Consider the following 20176-nt stretch of genomic DNA (forward strand, 5'->3'; position numbering starts at 1 on the left):
TGGGTTTCCTGTGTAAATGGAAGGCCCAAACAAGATGGAACATGGAAAATTGCTGTGGGAGTCTCTGCTGGGGTAGAGTCTGGGCATGGAGAACTCCCTGCCCCCGTGGGGGTGAAATGCTCAGACAGACACCGCTTCCGAGGGACGGGAGTACGTGAGGGGGAAAGCGTGGACTAGTACATAGTGGCAGGGCCAGCCGGGCCAGGCCCCCAGCACCAAATCTCCGGCCCTGGCTGCCGGAGCCCTTCCAGGGGGTCCCCGGACCCTCAGGACAAACTCCAAGCAGCCTGGTGGTAAAGCCCTGAACAGTCAGCCACTGGCACTCTTGGCCCCTCCTTTCTATTCTAGCAACATATAACTGTTCATAATTCTTTTCCACACCTATGTTTTCAAAATTCCCTCCTTTGAGAATGCCCTGCCTACCTCACACCCCTTTGCCTGGCCAACTTCTACTCCTTCATCCCTCATCACCGTGTCTACGAAGACTTGTCTGACCTCCTCGGGCTGGTCCTCTGTAGTCCAACAGCCCTTGGGTTTCCTTTGTCCTTGATAATGCTGCTCACTTCACTTTTTCAAAAAATACTTAGTGTGACCTATGAGGCTCTGGGGGTTTATCAATGAGCAGAACAGACAAAACTCTCTGCCCTTGAAGAGCCCATATTCTAGTGGTATCTCTCCCCCGGGCCTATGAACTTCTTGAGAGGAGGCATGCTCTGCCTATTCACGCTGCTGTCCTGCGTGTGTAGCACATGGTGGGGCCGCAGGCCCTTGGCACCTGGGGGCTGAGTGGCAGCCATCCATGCTCCTGATACAGCCCGCCAGGTTCAGGTGGTAAGGGCTGAAATCGTGCTGGCATGAAGAGTGGTGCCTGGGCAGGCAGAGGAGTCAGGACTAGTGGGTTGGACAGAAGGGAGAGGGGAGAGGGAGTGTCCCCCACAGCTTTCCTCTTTTTTTTTTTTAAGATTTTATTTATTTATTCGACAGAGATAGAGACAGCCAGCGAGAGAGGGAACACAAGCAGGGGGAGTGGGAGAAGAAGAAGCAGGCTCATAGCGGAGGAGCCTGATGTGGGGCTCGATCCCAGAACGCCGGGATCATGCCCTGAGCCAAAGGCAGACGCTTAACCACTGTGCCACCCAGGCGCCCCCACAGCTTTCCTCTTGAGTCACCTCCAGGTTTCTTCCCTAGGTCACAGCATGTTAACCTCCCCCTTCACCCTAACAATAAAGGACACTGACATGACAAAGCTGTTCTGTAGCCTAGGCTTGGTCTGTCACCCCTAAAAGGCAGAGCTAAGCACCCCCTACGCAAGCACAGCCCTCTGCCCTAGAGGCAGTATGGTGGAGAGTGGTTCTTACGCTCGGTTGGGTATCGGACTGGCTGACTGAATGGGGTGGTAGCGGGAAGCTGTTTTTCACAGGCTCTTCCAATTTCTGATGCGGCCAGCTAGGCAGATCCTTCAGAGCAGCCCTCATCTGTCCCAACCCTTCACCACAACCTCCACCCTCCCCTCATCTCCTGCCACCACCAGTCTGCCCTTCCTTCACCTCCTTCAGGTCCCTGCTCAAATCTCATCTGGTTGGCGAGTGCTGCCCATTCCATCCTTTTTAATCATAGCAAACCTTCTACCTTTGCTCTCCCTCGGCCCTCTGCCCTGTTGACTTTTCTCCCCACTTTACTTCCCGCTGACATGACAGTGGTGTGCTGGAACTGACTCATAAGAGCTTGCAAAAGCCTGTTATGCTTCTACGAACTCTGCTGACTGGTTGTTAAGCATAGTGATCATTAAAAATCAAATTATACAAACTTAATTAAATTAATGATGTTAAAAACAAAGGTGAAAAACGCTCAAACTCATCACTTTCCAATTGTTTGCTACCTTTTGCTACTATCCAGTTCTTGAGAGTCTTCGCATTTGTAGAACTGTAGTAGGTATAATGGTATGCTACGGTGCATTTCCATTCAACTCGGCATTCAGTGACATCACACTGGTAGCTTGAAATCCGCCCTGGTAGGAGTTTTTACCCCAGAGACACAGGTACTTGTTATAAATCTGGTTTTGATTTATTATTTTGTTGACTGTCTAGACCAGGGTTTGATCATGGGCCAAATCCAGTACAACTGTTTTTGTAAATAAAGTTTTATTGCAACACAGCCATGCCTACTCATTTGCATAGAATCCGTGGCTGCTTTCACACTACAATAGCAGAGCTGAGCAGTTGCAACAATATGGCCTATAAAGCCTGACACATTTATTATCTTGCCCTTTACAGAAGAAATTTGCTGACCCCTGGTCTAGCCTTAAGAAACTAATGGAGGAGATGTTAATAATGCAATTAAGTGTAAACACATATGTCCCGTCTATAGCTGGTACATTGTAAATAGCACACCATGAAAAAAAATTTGAGAAAACATACTTCCAGTATTGGAAAACTCTGATCCAATACAGCAGATAAGTCGATAGGTCATTGAGGAATGAGCTAAACTCAACCATTTTTATTCTTTCACTTTTGTACTTTCTCCTTCCTCTTTAGTGTAAGTAAAAATGTCAACATTTATGTTGGAGCCACCCTTGTGCACCCGCTGCAACCATAAGTTGGTTATGGATACGAGTTAGGCAGAATCCAAGAGAAGTCACTTGAATGAACTGGCTCTTTGGAATTTACAACAAGGAGTATTGTAGAATTTTATTATGTTAGATTTCTATCAGTAAAATTTATAATAACACACACACACACACACACACACATTTTGTTTCAGAGAGCCGAATGTTCAACATTTACAAGCACTCACGCTGTTTTGTTTACCCTCCACTAGAACGTACATTCCTTGAAGGTAAGAACTGTTTTATTTCAGTGCTTAGAATAACAAATGTAGCAGGTGCGCGGTCCACATATGACACGAATGAACAGATGAGCATAGGTGGGAACACCTGGTTTCATGCGGTCAGACCTTAATTTCCAGCTCCACCATTACCCAGCTGTGTGGCCTCGAGTAAATTATTTAACCTCTTTGAACCTTGGCTTCTTTATTTAAAAAGAGGAGATAATTCTCTTACCTCACAGGCCTCTGTCTGGTACCTACTAGGTTTTTCCACAGATGGGAGTTTCCTCCTCACCCTCCACCCCTGCCACACACATACTTCTTGGAGACCCAGCCCTGCCGCTGTCACAAATTTCAGTGATGTCACAGCTCCCCTCCCTGGAAGCTCCAGCACAGCCATCCTGATGGCCAGCCTGAGTGCTGGCTGAACTGAGAGGGGCAGGGAGCAGGTGGTGCCTGGTACCAGTCTTGCTCCATCTGTCTTTGAGGTCTCACAGCCCCAGTATGAGTCCATCAGCAAAGAAGAGGCCCAAGAATAGAATGGTTTCCAAGGTGGGATGTGGGAGTGGACACAGAGGGGGTCGGACTACACCCAGAGCAGGGTCCATCCAGCCTCGGGGGGGGGAAGGGAGAGGTGAAGGGTGAAGGGAGGTCAGGAGAGTTAGAATGGTCTCCCCATTTCTGCCCCCAAACTAAGGTGACAAAATGCCCAAAGGTTGGTCAAGCCGTGCTCAGCCAAACGGAGAAGCACAGCGGAGGCGTTCAGGGGGATTGCCCCTGTGTTAGCGCACTCTCTCCCTCTGTCTCGCAGATACTAGATGAAGAGCCACAGGACAAGATACCGCAACCTGTCAGCAAAGTGATCGGGCGGAACCGACTTAAGATGGTGAGACGCCCCATTTTGGTCCTTCCTGGTTGCCAGGCTTGTAGTGACCCAGGAGTCACCAGGCCCAGCACTGAATTGAGTTGAGCCAAAGTCTAGGTGGGGTGGGGGAGGCTACCCCAGGAAAGCTGAAGCTTCTGTTTTCCTGGTTTCTCGACCCTGGCAGGTATTAAAAAACTTGTCGCTCTTGAGGCTGCTCAAGAGCTCGAACCCCCGGATCCAAGAACTGCATAACCTGGCCAAAAGGTGTTGGAATTCACTGCTCAGAGTTCCGAAGATCCTTGGGATCTCCACTGGGTGAGCTCGGCACACCCCTGGCCCCCACTACAGACCAGTGACTATCTTCGCTGGGAACAGGCACTGTCTATCTATGCTGACAAATTTAGAAAACCTAATTTTCACACAGCCTCTACGACAAACGTATTTATTAGCCCTATTTTCCTGACGGGGAGCAGAGGCTCAGTAGATGCAGGGACCCGTCCCAGCTAACTCAACTGGTAAGTGGCAGGATTTGAAGCCACTCCTGTGTGATATCAGGGCTGTGGTCCTAACCATGGTCACAATCATCCAATTATGGGACTAACCACCAACTGGGGCACCACCCAAGCAAGAGGGGCCACTCCTCCTCCTCCTCCCCCTCAAATCCACACAACCCAGAGATTCAAGTGCAGACCAGTCATCTTGCTAAGGCTCGGCTTCCTCAAAAATCATGTCAGAATATTAAGAAAGCTGACATTTATTAGGCACCTGCTAAGTACTTCACAAGCATTTCCCATTTCGTTAATTCTTCACAGCAATCCTATTAGGTAGACAAGAGTTATCCCAGTTTTATAGATAAGGAAACTAAAGCTTTGAGAGGTGAAATTTCTTGCCCCAAATCAGGCAGATGGTAAGAGGCACAAGCATATGTGAACCCCGGTTTGTGGGTCTTGACAGCCTGTTCTCACCAAGCCACTCTGCCACTTCACTGCCTCCTTCTTTGTGGGGCTGGTGTGACGGTCCCAGGCCTGATGTACAGCAGACAATCAATGGTGGCAGTTATCACCAGTACTGGCATTATGTTGAGCCTGAGTCCTCGTGCCGCCCCACACACACTCAGCTAGGGCAATGCCGCCACTTTACAGAGGACCCAGTCTATTACACACACCCTTGGGGCCAGTCTCCTTCTAGCACTAGAAGGCTAATGCCCCTCTCGGAGCTCCTCTCTCTGTGCTGGCCTCCTAGATGCCAGCAATCAGTTAACACTGGGCTGGAAGGGCCAGGTCTCTCTCATCCCATAGTTTTCCAACCTGTTTAAAGCAGCAGAACCTCTCTGAGTATCATTCCTCAGGCCCCAATTGTGTTGTTGGGCAGAAAGGTATCCTGCCCTCACCCTGCCCTCCCTAGGGTGGGGAGGGCATTTGAGAGGTCTCCTCAGAAATGTAAGGTTTTTTGCAGCACAATTTGAAAACCCTAGACTAGTTCACCCCATCAACTGAAATCCAGAGAGGCAGAACCCTGGCCAGCAGCCTGTGCAGACAACATCTAGTCCTAGGTGTCCTAACCCCTGGTTACTGACTCTCGCCCCCCCCAACCTCTCTTGGTCCTTCGCCAGTCCTTATCACCTCCCCTGCCTCCAGGCACAAGGTCTCTCGTGGTGAAGTTTCTTTTCCAGGCCTCTCTAGCTTCTTCCCCTGAGCTGGCTGCACAGCAATGGTCTCAGGGCAAGGCTGGAGGACCAGGGCCTTCGTCCTGCTCTGCTGACTGCCTTCCCTTCCTGTGCCAGGAGCAGCAATGTCTGCGATAGAGTGCAACAAGATAACGAAGAGCTCCACGAGGCTGAGTGCCCCACGAAGATACTGGAATCCAAGAAATTAGAGTCCACAAGGGAGCCCAAGGTGGGGTTGGGAGAGAAGAGCAAGGCGCAGCAGTCACCTGCAGGAGCATGCCAGAGCGATGAGCAGGTGGCACCTGAGCTCCCAAGGACATCAAAGGATCATGGTCTGACCACTTGCCTTGGAGCCCAGGGGAGGCAATCACCCACTGGGGAACCCCGCATCATCTTCCTGAAGACCTACCAGCACAGGACTCCCATGGGAGACAAGCAGCAGCCAGAAGCAGCTGACCAGTGGATCTGGTTTGAGGGGTTGCCCACACGAATCCACCTCCCAGGGCCTCGGGTGATGTGTCGATCATCTGCCCTGCGCTGGGTGAAGCGCTGCTGTACCCGCTTCTGCTCGGCATCACTTGAGCTCCCTATGTGCCATCCGTACAGAGTGTGACAACACCACTGCCTGGCCAGGGTGAGACACAGGCCCCAAGCCAGCCTTGGAGCTGGGCCCCAGAATCAGAGGCTCAGGATCCAGATTCTTGGGGGCTGTGGCTAGATAGCAGTGCCCAGAGAGGGGGAAACCATTGATGGAGGCCACACAGCAGGCTGGTGGCTAGGCTGGGGCCTCTCAAGGTCCAAACAGGGGCTCTGGGGAGGGGCACTGGAAGTGGGGGTTCTGAGGTGGGTCCTCTCACTGCCTGGAGGCCTCAGAAGGGTCCACAATTGCTGTGGCTCAGAATCTCAGTCAGGAGTCTAAGTAAGGGAGTTCAGTGTTTCCAAATGTTGGGGGGAGGGGGAGCAGTCAAGTAGAGCTCTGCCATATCCCATCCCCTCTTAGACCAAATCACCACCCCACATTTGTTTCATTTATGCTTCAAATAAGATTTACTCTGAACGAAAATTCCTTAGGAAAAAAAAAGAAAAAGAAAGAAAGAAAACAAAATACTCCACCCTTCCATGAGAGAACTGAAGTTCCAAGAGAGGAAGGGATGAAGGGCTTGGGGGTCCAGCTGAAAGGAAGGCTTCCCCTTCACAAAACCCCGATCCCCAACCTGCAGGACTTCAGCGGGCCCTGGTCCCTGAGCCTTCTTCCCGGGCGGCAGCGCCCCCTGGCGGCCTTCTTAGCTCCTAACACCGAGGTCTCTGCTCACAGGTGGTGTGGCCTTGGACCGGAGCGGGAGGTGTGAGGTGAAGGTGAAGATGGCGCAATCATCTGAGCGGGAGGGATGGGCGGGCATATTCACGAGACTACAAATAAAATCTCCGATTGGGAACTGAAGAATACTACCGCCCGCTCTGCCTGTTTGGGGCTGAAAAGGATGGAGGAAAGAGGCCCTTGACCGAGGTGGGGAGGGAAAGCGTGCCTCGCGATTTTAGGTTTCTTCCACCCCATTCCCAGGTCCCTAAGGTCAGTCTAGAACGTGGCACAGAAACCAGCAAGCTGCACCCCTCCCCACCCCTGCAAGCTGGCCTCCCGAAGAGTGTACTCTGTGAGGTCATAGAAGGGAGACATGTGTCAGGTACTTTGTGGGTGCCCGATGTTCACAATTGCCCTGCAAGCCAAAGAGATGAGACACCGCGGCGCCCAGACAGAAGGTGACTTGGCCAGGCTCACACGTCTAGAAGTGGCGGGGTCAGAAGTCTAATCTAGAACTGCTGGCGGCTCCCCATTCCATTTTCCCAATGAAAGGAAAGAGGCACAAGGGAGCATCCATCCAGCCCGTCGTTCATGTGCACTGAGCCCCGGTTATTGCAGCGTCGGGTGTCAAAAAATGGGTGTCCGCTGGGCCTCGAAATGTGTCCCGCCTGGGTCGAGGAAAGCACCCAGTCAGGCCCAGTGTCACTACAGCTCCTGTGGGACACTACACGCCACCCCCCACCCCCCAATCCCAAGCCCTGCTCGACCCCATCGGGTCAGGGTCACCCTCTGTCGGCAGGAGCCATAGCCCTGTACATCCAGCTGGGGAGAGGAAAACCCAGGGAACCCGGGCTTTCTGGTGATCTTCCCCTGGAGGCAGCGCAGCGATCAAGGGGTGCGGAGCCCTCCCGGGAGGAATCCAGGCGGTGGTGGAGATACCTCGTGCGAGCGGAAGGAAGGTGAGAGGGGTTCCCCGGAACCCGCCCGCCTGCACCCTCCTCCTCCCCGGCACTCTCAGCTCGGAGACGGCGTCTCGCGGGCGGGCGCGGGCACGAAATGCACCGCGTTAGCCCTGGGCGGCGCTGCCAGCCTGATCCCGCCGGCGCGGGGCTGCTCGGTGCTGCCCTGCCCGGCTCCGCTCCCGCGAGCCCACGCGCGCCGCTTCCCGCACCGCCTCCACCCCGCAACCTCCACTCCAAGCTGTCCTCCCGCTAGGCTTGCGCTCCGGCCCACTTCCTGGGTAGTCGCCATTTCGGTTTCCTTGCTGGACATCGTTAATCCCATCAGTCTTCGAAAATCACCCCTACTCGCTCTTTCACCCCCAGGGCCCTCCATTCCATCAACCTTCGCGCGAACGTCTGTCCGTGCGCGCTATCAGCAGGCGATCAGGGCGGCGCGCTCCCAACCAAAACACACGGTGTTGGCGGGCACCGGCACTAGTCCTCGTGGTAGCCCGCCCCAGGAGCCCCAAGTGGGGACCTGAAAGGCGTGGGCCTGGGTAAGATTGGCAGCTTCCACTTTGCCGCAAAGGGAGCCAGAGCTGGGCCCAAGGACAGCAGCTGGATGGGCCGTGCCTGTGTGCTGAGGCTGGGAACCCTGGTGTCTGGGGCACCGCTGAGAGGAGGGGCAAGGCTGCAGCGTGAATGGTTCCCAGCAGTGCACTCTTTCCAGCCTTATCCCCACCTGAGCTGGCACTTGGGGCTCAACCTGCCTCCCACAATCCCACAACTGGGGTCCTCCCATTACCACTTTCCCTGTGCTTGACTACTTCAATCTGAGGCTCGTATTCTGAGCTCAGTTAGATCCTGCTTTGGGCAGGAGGCTGCAACACATCTCAGCGATCAGAGGAGACCACCCCCAGAAACAGCTCCCTACCAGTTAGCTGGGGGAAAAATTAAAGTGTTTGATTCAGAGTGACTTTTAAGAAGTCACATGACCTCTCCGAGCCTATTTCCTCGTTTGTAAAATAGGGATACTAATATCCAGTCCAAAGGGCTTCGAGCAAATCAGCCTTGATGCAGGTGAAGCCAGTTTGTGAGGTGTTGAACAAATGTCTGTCCTTTTTTTCCTGCCTCCTCCCTGGCCCTGTGCCATAATAAAGCCCCTTGTTTCTCACTCATGAGCACCCGCCTAACTGCTCACCTTTTAGGGAATTAGCTGCTTGTTAAAAAGCCAATCTTATGGGGCGCCTGGGTGGCACAGCGGTTAAGCGTCTGCCTTCGGCTCAGGGCGTGATCCCGGTGTTCTGGGATCGAGCCCCACGTCAGGCTCTTCTGCTATGAGCCTGCTTCTTCCTCTCCCACTCCCCCTGCTTGTGTTCCCTCTTTTACTGGCTGTCTCTCTCTGTCGAATAAATAAGTTAAAAAATCTTAAAAAAAAAAAATAATGCTGTATTGTATATTTGCAAGTGGCTAAGAGAATAAACATTTAAAAAAAAAAAAAGCCAATCTTATGTTCACATTCACAACCTTTTGCTGTAATGACATCTGGATTCCAGAGACTGTCCCTCTCCTATTCTGGATCACCTACCACTAAACACGATTGGAACATACAAAGGATGAGGCTGTTGAAGATGACAGCTTCTCATCAGTTTCTCATCAGCTGTGTGATGGTAGAGAAAGTTGTTTACTCCTAATCTTCAGTTTCTCTGTCTGCAAAATGGGAAAATAATGGTGCCTATCTCATTGGATTAAGTAAGAATACACAGAAGTCAGTCTGCACTGCATGGCACCTAGGAGCGCAGTACTTGGTAGCTGCACCCCAATCATGGGCAAACCTGTCCCCCACCTAACAGTTGCAAACACTGAGGGAGGGAAGAAAGGTATCTCCTCTGTAAAAGGAGCAGAGATGGGGCAGTGGCCCAGTAACTCTACCTGTTTAGACTTCTGGATCACTTCCTATGTGCCAGGCACCATGCTAAGTGCTCTACACTAGGTATCTCATTGACTCATCACAACAACACAAGAAGTGCTAGCTTATCCTCATTTTACAAACCAGGAAACCAAGGTAAGGGGGAGTCAAGCAGCTTATCTAAGGCCTCACAGCTAATAATGGGACCCAGGATTTAACCCTGCACTCCATGGCAGCTCTCTCAAGTCCTACAGCCTTGGGTCCTGGCAATTCGTTGGTTTTTTTTTTGTTTTTTTTTTAAGTAGGCACCACACTCAGCATGGAGCCCAACATAGGGCTTGATCTCATGACCCTGAGATCAAGATTTAAGCCAAGATCAAGAGTCAGGCACTTAGGGGCACCTGGGTGGCTCAGTCGTTGGGCGTCTGCCTTCAGCTCATGGCGTGATCCCAGGGTCCTGGGATGAGCCCCACATCGGGCTCCCTGCTGGGACTCTGCTTCTTCCTCTCCCACTCCCTCTGTTTGTGTTCCCTCTCTCCCTGGCTGTCTCTGTGTCAAATAAATAAATAAAATCTTAAAAAAAAAAAAAAAAAGTCAGACACTTAACCAACCAAGTCACCCCGGTGCCCCAGGCCCCTACAATTCTGTCTTGCCCAAACAGTGGCAGGACAGGGATCCCAACCCTCAGCAACCTCTACCCAATCCTGTCTGAATGCTCTTTTCACCACCACTTGTTACTTTCCTACAGAAAAACTCAAGCAAAAAACTTCAATTCCCTCTCCACAGAGCGCCTCTCTTGTGCCCTGAATCTGCCCATACTCCACCCGCCCCTGAAGCTCTGTGCTCCTTGAGCTACAGATACAGGGAGGAGATCCACGTCTGTGCACGGACTGCCCCCCGGGCTGCCAGAGCTGCTACTCTGATCTGGGAAGTCACTGAGCAGCCAAAGTGCTTCCAAGGGAGCCTGTCTGAGCCGTGCACCCCATAGGATTCATGGGGGCCTGGACTTCCCACCCGACCCCCTGGTATCTGCTAGCTGCCATCCTGGCCCCCATGTGGCCCTGATCTGGACAGGGCTGCCTAGAACTGGCAGTTAGGGGCACCCTCTGAGCTAGACATCCCTTTCTCCTTTCCCATCTTCCCTCTGGGTCATGAACTATTCTGAGCACCAGCTATGCACTAGTCTCTTCTCTCTCCAAATGGAAGCTGAGGTAGTGGGGGGTGGGAGGTGGGGGATGAAAGGAGGTCCAGGCTTCAGACCCCCTAGAAAGTCAAAAGATACACCAACTCAGTGGCAGGGTGGAGGTAACTTTCCCTTATCCTTTGGAAATAAAAACATTTCCTACATTCATCCGTTCGCTTGGGAATCTGTGGCTGTATTCAATATACTGGCTACCAGTTCTAAGAAAGCTCGTAATGTTTACAAAGCACTGTATATCCTTTGTACTTAAAACAATACAGTGGAAGGCAGAGGTGACAGATTGTATAACTAATTAAAGAACTTGCATGTCCTTTAACTCTTAATGTCTTCAAAATGAGTTTATTGTCAGAGCCCAAATCCTGGGTCTACCAGTACCTAACACATAACCTCGGGCAAATGCCTTAGTTTCCTTATCCATAAGATAGAGATGATATTTCCTACTTCCAAGCATTGTTGTGAAGATTAGGAAAACAACATGTAAAGCACTTAGCCCACTGCTGGACATCTATTAAGCACAGCTACTTATTACTAAAATGATAAACGGTGCGCCTGGGTGGCACAGCCGGTTGGGCATTGGATTCTTGGTTTCAGCTTGGGTTGTGATCTCAGGGTGTGAGATTGAGCCCCACATCGGGCTCCCCACCCAGCAGAGTCTGCTTGGGATTCTCGCTCCTCCTCTCTCTCCCTAAAATAAATAAATCAATCTTTAAAATATATATATTAAAAAATAAAAATAAATAAAATGACAAATATGTCCATGCCACTGCCCAGTTCTCTCTGGAACTTGCCTCTAGACACTGCTTTTATTGATATTTTAGAAAATCGTAACAATTTCAGGGAGGTTGCGTGGCTCAGTTGGTTAAGCATCTGCCTTCAGCTCAGGTCAGGATCCTGGGGTCCTGGGATCAAGCCCCACATCAGGCTCCCTGCTCAGCGAGGAATCTGCTTTTCCCTCTGCCTTCTCCCTGGCTTGTGCTCTCTCTCAAATAAAAAAAATAAAATAAAATCATAATTTCATTAAGGTCACACATTTTTCACCCCCAACTGTCATATGGCTCTATCACTGTATTGTTGGAGAAAAAAAAATTGGCTCCCCTGACTTCTGGCAGTTTCCAAAAACCAAATTGCCACTCAAAGGGCAAAGCTTTGTCATTACAGAAGACATGCAGAACAGGCACAGGTCTCTGAAGGAAACTCCCAAAGATGTGTGCCAACACAGCTGGAGCCACCAGCGCCCAGCTGACCAAGGGAGGCAGCAGCCACATGACACGTGCTCTGGTGACCTTCCCCAAATAACGTTAGCCACATGCCTTTATGGTTTGTGGTGTCTGGGGGAAATCCACCAACCCAGGGGAAGTCACCTCAGCTGGTCTTATCTCTTGGACCCTGCAGCCGGGATTCAAGTCCCATTAACAAGCTGCTTCCTTTCAGCTTGGCCAGAGCACTGAGTTACTGAAGTGGCTCACCCTAGCACTTTCCCTGTCTCCCCCCAGGCACGTTCACTCTTCAACTTTCATCCTGTCAGCCTCACCTCCCTACTCTGCAGGGCTGGAAGCCAGGAAGCTGGAAAGGCTTTGTGGGCAGAGAGCTAAACTTATCTGTGAGGCCCTAACAGTGCAAGCTGAAAGTGGACCACACTCTTGGGCAGACTCCAGAGAACCCGAAGAGGAACACCAATGGTTTCAATACAGAAGTGGGTCTAGGCCAAGTGTGTTCCACTAGACACATTCAGAAATCACTGGCCAGAAAAAGGAAACTCAGTCATGGCAGTGCACTCAAGGCAGAGCAGAGGTGGCTGCAGATGGAGGGGGCAGAACACAGGAATTCCCCGCACTTAGTATTTTAACAAATGGGAAGAACAGTCTGGGGTGTAGAAGAGGAGAAGATGGCCTAATCATTCTTTATAGCTTCCCTGTCCGGCTGTGCAGGTCTCTCACCAGCCCAACCATGGCAGTACAAAGTAAGCACAGGCAAAACCGTGGAAAATACTGTATTTATGTACATAGGAGGGACAGCTGCAAGCCCCTCACAGAGGACACGCCACCCCAAAGAGAAATCTTAGCAGCAAATTCCTATCTCCCTCAGCACTATCAGCACAACCCAAGTTGGAAGGCTGGGCTTCCTGTCTCTGGGCACCTGTCATACCCTTCCCACTGCAGAATTCTCAGGAAGGCAGGAAAAAGGAACTATTGCCAGAAGTGAGGTCCGGTGGGAGCTGGGGTGCCTAGTCACTCCTAGAGAAGAGACAGTGACTCTATCACGAGGGGTGGACCAGGAGCGACGCTGGGACTCTTCTCTGGGTCCTATGGCCTGCTCTGTTGAAAGCTGGCAGCAGCTGGGGACCCAGTAGAGAATTGGAAGAAAGTTAGTCATGGGTTCACGGGTGTGCACACACATGCGTGTAGCAGGACACAGGCTGTGCATTTTCCTTGTGCTTGATGCCTCCATCTGCCGTCCTCTCCCTGACAGCAGCCTAATACTTTGCACCTCTGCCTCTTTCTGTGGCTACGGATCCAGAAACCGAGTGTTTCTCCAAACGGAATAGCTGCAGTTCAGCAACATGGCAAAGGTAACAGCTGTCCCGGGAAGGTAAGACAGATGACTAGAAGAGTGGTTTGCTCCAATCAGATATCCTTGATTTGGTTCTTTTTTAAAATAACAGGCTGGTGACAGGTATGGTGGCTCAAGAATGACATGGTTCCAATTCTGTTATTACCCTGAAGGAGGTCCCCTTGCTGACCTCCCAGGCAGCAAGGCTTCAGCAGACAGAGGCCATTCTTGCAGCTGTGGTCCTGACTGCTACCTGCCTTCTTGATGGGGCCTCACTATCTCTCCCACACCAACAGACTTCACATTTCCAGGGTTCCTCTCAGACCTGGGCTGGACCTCGTCTGGAGAGTCTGAGCAGCCCAAGGTGCTGGGGAGTGGGGGGGTGGGGCCAAGTGCCCAGCCGGGTGTCCAAAGGACCCGATTCTAGACATTGGATTTAGGGGCTGAGTTGAGGGGGATCTCCTTGAGCTCCGTCCGCATGCACAGGTACTCCCCGATGACAGCCATGAGTGCAATGCACACGGCTTGGACCAGCCACCAGGTCAGCGCCGAGGGGAAACGGGAGCTGTAGAACCAGCAGCCCAGGAGGTGAAAGAAATGGACAGTGACAGTGAAATCCAGACACTGCTTCCCTCGCCGGATGAAGTACAGCAAGCCCAGGGCACTGTGGGGAGAGGACAGCAGTGAGTTGTCACTGGGTTGTCCTGGCCTTAGATCATTTGGGGAGTAGAGACAATTAGGATAACAGCATAGTGGTCAGAAGCAAGCAAGAGAAGTGTGAAGCAGAGGTTACATTAGATGCCTAGGGAGAGCCGGCAGGTAATGCTGGGAGGGAGTCAGGCTGGGTAGAAGAAAAACAAAAGTACAAGCTTGATGAGAAATAGTAACGGTCACTCAGGAATCCTAGGGACTGGTGGGGACTGCGGCACTCTGAAGTATACATGGGCCATTGAAAGTAGGGACAACAAGCTACTTGCAGCTGGGCAAATCCTCATGCTGGAAGGTTGGCCTGGAATCAAATGATCTTCCCATTTTTCAAGAGAAACCAGAAATCTGGATTTTTTATATATATATACACAAAATGTCCTGACTTTCAACTAAGTGGAAAAATGTTTCAAACACACTTGTGGGATGCCAAACAGAACATACCTAGGAGCCAAATTCAGGTGATAGCCCACTCGTTTTCAATCTCCAGTGTAAGGTCAAGAACGGTAATGTGCAAGGTGTTGTCCTAAGTACTTCCCATGAATGAATTCATTTAACCCTTACAACTATGAGATGGGTAATATTATTTGCCTCATTTTACTGATGAGGAAACTGGGGCCTAGGTAGATCAACTTGACCAAAGTCACTAGACTAGTGGGAAAGCTGAGATTCAAGACCAAGTGAGTCTGCCTTCAGAGCCTGAGATCTTGAGCACTACGCTAAGCTGCCTTTCAAGAGGCAGGCGATGGTCACAAGTGGCCTTAAATGTTACCTAGCCAAACCCCTCAGGTGTACCGATGAGGAGCCCGAGGCCTAGAGAGGAGGGAAGTAATTTGGCCAATGGCACACAGACCAAGAACAGAACCGACTTCTCCTGACTACGGGTCCAATCCCTGCCTCACCTCGCTCCACAACAGGGAAGTGATCTGAGATGGAAGCTATCCCACAGGCAGCATGCAGAGTGATGTAAGAGCTTTCCAGCTAGGGCAAAATCGTGATGGAAGGAGCCCTATAATGCAACCAGTCCCAGAACTGGCCTTTGCCACCCACTTTAGTCCACCACTCCCCAGGAACAAGTGCCAGCATGTCTCATGTCCGAATTTAGGAAGTTAGTTCCAGTGCTAGGACCCCAAAAGCTGGAGAGCATAACTGGTGATACTCACCAGGTAAGGGCGTTCAGGATGAAGGACATCATGGAGAGCCGGCCTGGAGGGGTGGAAAAGCCCAGGATCTGAGGGGGAATCACAAATGGAAATATGCTGGAAAAGTGACTTGGCTTGGCAGAGCTCCAGGCTCCAGGACCTCCTAAGGAAAAAGCATTCTCCCCAGGGAACAGAAAACAATAGGGCCCTACATCTATATGACTGCCTATTTCCAACAAGGTGCTTTCACAGACATCCACTATGGTATCTCGTTTGACCCCAAACAGCAGCCAGGAAGAGACTTACAAAGGAAAAGCAAAAGTTCAGAGACTTTAAGTAACTTGCCCAAAGTGATACAGTAAGTAAACAGCAAGAGTAAGGACTATTACAGGGTTGGGCAAACTGAGGCCCCCACCAGTCAGACATCTAGCTTTGTAAACAAAGTCTTATGGAAACGCTACCACACCTATTTGCTTAGTACGGTCTCTGGCTCCTTTTGTACCACAATGGTGGAGCTGAGTAGTTGTGACCTAAAACCTTTACCCTCTTGCCTTTTAAGGAAAGGTCCACCAAGCCCTGATCTAGAATCCAGGTCGTGTGCAGGAGACGGCTCTTCAACAAAGCCCAGGATTCCCACAGGCCCTTCCCAGGAGGACGGAAGCTCCTTTAATTGGCTACTACTGGACACCCAGTGTGTGCAACTTGCACCACTCTTGAGACAATGCTACTGAATACCAAACATCTGCCCAGCACTGTCAGATGACGAAGGCCTCTGACTTTCATCATCTCCTGTTATCCTCACAACAACCTCACAAAGCTATTGTTATCGTTACTGTTACCTCTTTTCAGATAATACCTTGCCCAAGGGCTACACAGAGAATAAGCAGCAGGAACAAAGATTCCATTCCCGATGTCCTGGCTCGGAGAGCTGTGTTCATTACCATACACCACAGCTGCCTCTCCGATGCAACCATCTCATAGCCCTCCGTTACTTGATAAGGCACTTTCATCTTCCTAGGTACCTCTGGGGTCTCTGGGCCTCCTAACATTTTGCTGAGAATTATTCCGTCCAGTTTCCAGAAGAGAAAACAGGCTCAGAAAGGTGAAGCAACTTGCCCAAAGTCCCACGGCTAGTATATTTAGACATAGATCTGGCGCTAAACCTTTCTGAATCCAAAGTACAGGCTCTTTGCATGCAGTCCACAAGCTCTGCTACTGGTCTCATGATTTTGCAGACAAAAATACTGAGGTTTAGAGGGGACTTGCCCCACATCACACAGGTAGTAAGCGAAATTTAAATTAAGGCCCAATTCCAAAGTCTAGGCAGTTTCTATAATACTTCCATGAATGTTCTTCTATCCAACCCCCTCTCCAATTTGGCACATGAGAATCTGGGGCCAGGGAAGTGAAGTCACTTTCTCAGAGCATCAGAGAGGAGATGCATCAGGTTGCCTGGAACACAGGCCTGTTCCTTACGATACCCAGCTCCTTTCCTTTGTACTAATAATCTGCCTCAGTTGTCAGTGGTTTCATTTTATGGATGGGGCACCTGAGGCTCAAAAAGAAGAGGCCCCCTTCCCAGGGTCACAAAGTGAGACGGTGGTCCAGCCACATGTAGATCCCAAGGGGGGGTCGGACCCACAAAGCACACCCCATGAGGCCGAGACTCCGCCCGCGCCGGCCAGGGGACCCTACCTCGGCGTCGAACATCTGGTCCAGCGAGGGGCTGCTGCGCACCAGCCCGTCCACCAGCGCCAGCCACAGGCCCAGCGAGCCGTAATAGACGGTCTGCATGAGGACGATCTGCGACAGGATCAACAACGGGTCCCACACGTAGCTGCGAAACTGGCCCGCCATGCCGGCCCTCGGGGCCCGGCCGCCACCCGGGGCCTGGGTCAGCGCCGCCGCGCCATGGGCCCAGGGCCGCCCTGGCACCTGCGAGGACACACGCCGGACCTCAGCCAGCCGGCCATCACCATGGCAACGCCGCCCCGCCCGGGAGTAGGGACTGGGACGGAGGGGGCGAGCCCATTCCGGGAGTGGGAGTGGGGGTGAGGGCGGGGCGGACAGACCCATTCCCAGAGTGAGGGGAAATCCTGCCCATTCCGGCTGCTCGGGCCCGCCCGTCCGCAGGCTCCTTTGGGGTTCACTCACCAGTGACGGACTCGAGGCTCGAAGCGTCCGAGCGCGTCCCAGCCTCACCCGCTGGCTCCCCAAACAGCGCTGACAGACAGGACCATGGAGGAGAAGCCCTACCGGCCTAGAGAGGCAAAAGTCCAGCGACCGCGGCTGCGGCAGCGGCAGCGGCGACGGCTTAGGAAGGAAGCGTTTCCGGGGACGGCGGTGGAGGGGGCGGGGCCGACAGTGCGCAGGCGTAATGGGTGCAATCTTTGGCCGAGCCACCTAGACCTGGGTATGGGCTGCTGGGAAGCGAAGTATGCTCATGCGCAAGATGAAGATTGAGGGCGAACGGAAGTGAGGCGCGAGAGCTGTAGAGCTTGCGTGCCCTCTACAGGGGAATCTTGAAGAAAAGGGGGGCAGCCTGGAGAGTAGGGAGAGGGGTGGGCAAGAGCCCGGGAAAGGTGTTTAGGAATTAAATAGAATGTAGATTCTATTTTCTTCTAAAGTCTGGGCTAACTTTAAATGAACGTGCCAGCTCTTCCACGCAGGACTTTGCCACTGTTCACGTTTTACAGATGACTAAGGGTCAGAGAAGGAAAGCAACATACGGCCTCAGAGACATAGAGTTAGTGGCAGTCAGGAGTAGAATTCACGGGCCAACATCGCAGCACTAATTTCGTGCTACTGGGTGCCAGGAAGGTTTGGACACGTACGAATGGGACAGTCCCTGTCCTCTGACACAACCTAATTACTAGGAGGCAAAGTAGTGGGTGCTTTATAACGTGGGTATCCATTTATATTTATATATACATATATATTTAAAATAGAAGAAAGGACAGGTTCTGAAGTCATACCTGGAAACAGGTTCTGACCCTGCCTGCCACCATAGCTGCTTTCCTTCCGCCTCCTCTGAGTCCACATAGTGTACACAGTCAGTAAATATTTGCTGAATGAGTCAAAACAGAGAAAGAGTAACAGCAAATTGATGAATCACTTTATTCCTGTCCCAGCTGACCCAAACCCCTCACCTTCATTGAGCCTAGATCCCCCTTCTCCATCATGGAAAAAAGGGAAGTAACGGATTCCAGGAAAAGAAGGTGGGTTTTAGAGCCAGCTCTACCAGCTGCGTGACTAGCAAGCCACTTCCTTCTTTAAACCCCAGCTTCCCTGATTACGAAATGAGGAGTTAGACAAGATTAACGTTTGCCAACATTCAATCTACCCTCCACTAATTAATTCCCCATTAAAAAACTTATCAAAGACACATGTAATTGCCAATCAGAACTCTGAACAGCATGTGGTAATCATATTATCACCTTGAGTTGATACAATTCTAGACAAAAGTAAAGAAATGTGAGACTTATCAAGAGTAAGTATGTGGTTTCCCTTATCATTTAGAAATATTGTAAACAGTTCCCTTGGACTCCAGTTTGGAAGTTATTAAGGCCCAAAGGTTTCTGAGGTGCTTTCCAGCTCAACCATTCTTTTAGGCGCCTCAACTCGGATCAACAAAAATATATTCAAATCCCTCCAGTCCACTGATTACCCATATGATCTACTGTTTCTGAGAAAACGTCTTCTGTTTATCAAATACGTATGTGATCTTGTTTCATCCTCACAATCTGAGAAAGTGGATATTATCCATCTTTTTAAAAATGAGGAAACAGAGGCTGAGAAAGGGAGCGTGACTCTACATAGGTAAGGGAGCTCATAAGAAACTAAGCAGTTTCAAACCCAAAACACCACACTCCAAAACCCAAATAACCATTCCCCAAGGGGAGAAAGAGAGAGCCAAATAAATGGTGGAGTAGTGAGAAGCTCAGGAAAAGTGCTCGAGAGGCTTGACCCAGTTCCCGCAAGCAGCTTGGTCTTCCTTCCAAGTGCCGGAATGTTTGGCTCCTCCTGAGTCAGGCCCCCTCTCATGTCACAGCTGGGCCCTCTCCACCCATCACCTCCCACGGACAGAAGGCCCTCCCTACCCATTCTCCGGCAGTGGAAAACACAGGTAGCCTGAGGCTTTAGGGCACTGAATTGCTGGGGTCTGACGTCATTCTTGGAGCCAGGAGCTCGCCTCTGGGAAAGCCCCAAGGGCCTGCAGGACAGCCTTTTACCTGGAGGATTTCAGCTCTTGAAGTCCCATCTTTCCAAGCTTGGGAAATGGGGCACCATCCTCTGTCTTAATCTGGGTACAAGGAAACCAAGAGCTGGGAAAACCACAGTAACTCCCCTGGCCCATTTTGAGAATCTGACGACAGGAAGCCTGGAGAAGAAGAATGATCACAAAGCCTGAACTACGGCCCCAGGGACCTGCCATGTGACCTTGGGCAAGTCCCATGCTGGGTCTTAGTATGCCAAAGTATAAAATGAAGGAGGAGAATTGGACTCCAACTTCCAAATGCAGTCCCTGGCCTTGTGCCATCTGAATCAGCTGAGGAACATATTATATTGTCAGATTCCCAGGCCTTGTTGCAAACCAAAGTCTGAATCTCCAGAAGCAGACTGCAGAAATCTGGATATTTAAAGAGCTCCCCAAGTGATTCAGAGGTACAGCCAACATTTGGTAATTACAGAACAAGATGATCTGTAATTGACCTCAAACCAAATCCTCCTTCTAACAGAAAATTGCTCTGTGACCTTGCCATGCCCATGGCTCTCATTAGGCCTCAGGGTTTTTTTTTTCCATCTGAAATCTGAGGGGGTTGGACTAGAATAGCTGATCTCCAAGGGCCCTTCCCACGCTGCTGGGTCTGTGGTTCCAAACTTATGAATGAAATTTTAAACTTTAGGTCAGAGAGCGAATGACAAACAGCCACAAGCTGGGACAAATTGTCCTCTGGGTGCAGAGAAGAGGAGGGCCTCTGGTTACTTGGTCGCTTACGTCACTTCCACACTGAACTCCCACTGTGGGTTTGTAAGGTCAACTCTTGTTGGGATCACTTTCCAGATCTCCCCA

General features: G+C 51.1%; 1 protein-coding gene across 3 annotated transcripts in view; it reads right to left on the reverse strand.

The window, feature by feature from the left end:
- Positions 1-17037, reverse strand: part of SYS1 (SYS1 golgi trafficking protein) — a 37025-nt gene extending 19988 nt beyond the window's left edge. The window contains exons 1-3 of one of the 3 annotated variants that reach the window (XM_026503610.4): positions 16798-17037; positions 15124-15191; positions 11484-11686 (exon numbers count right to left, since the gene is read on the reverse strand). In XM_026503610.4, coding sequence (XP_026359395.2) covers position 11686; positions 15124-15191; positions 16798-16959 — 231 coding nt within the window. In that variant the 5' untranslated portion in view covers positions 16960-17037 and the 3' untranslated portion in view covers positions 11484-11685. Of the gene's footprint in view, positions 1-11483; positions 11687-12679; positions 13920-15123; positions 15192-16797 lie in introns of those variants that run through there. The other 2 variants (XM_026503611.4, XM_026503609.3) reach the window with 2 other exon arrangements.
- Between the last annotated feature and the right edge of the window lie 3139 nt (positions 17038-20176).

The sequence above is a fragment of the Ursus arctos genome, unplaced genomic scaffold, assembly GCF_023065955.2.
Source record: "Ursus arctos isolate Adak ecotype North America unplaced genomic scaffold, UrsArc2.0 scaffold_16, whole genome shotgun sequence".
Lineage (NCBI taxonomy): Eukaryota > Metazoa > Chordata > Mammalia > Carnivora > Ursidae > Ursus > Ursus arctos.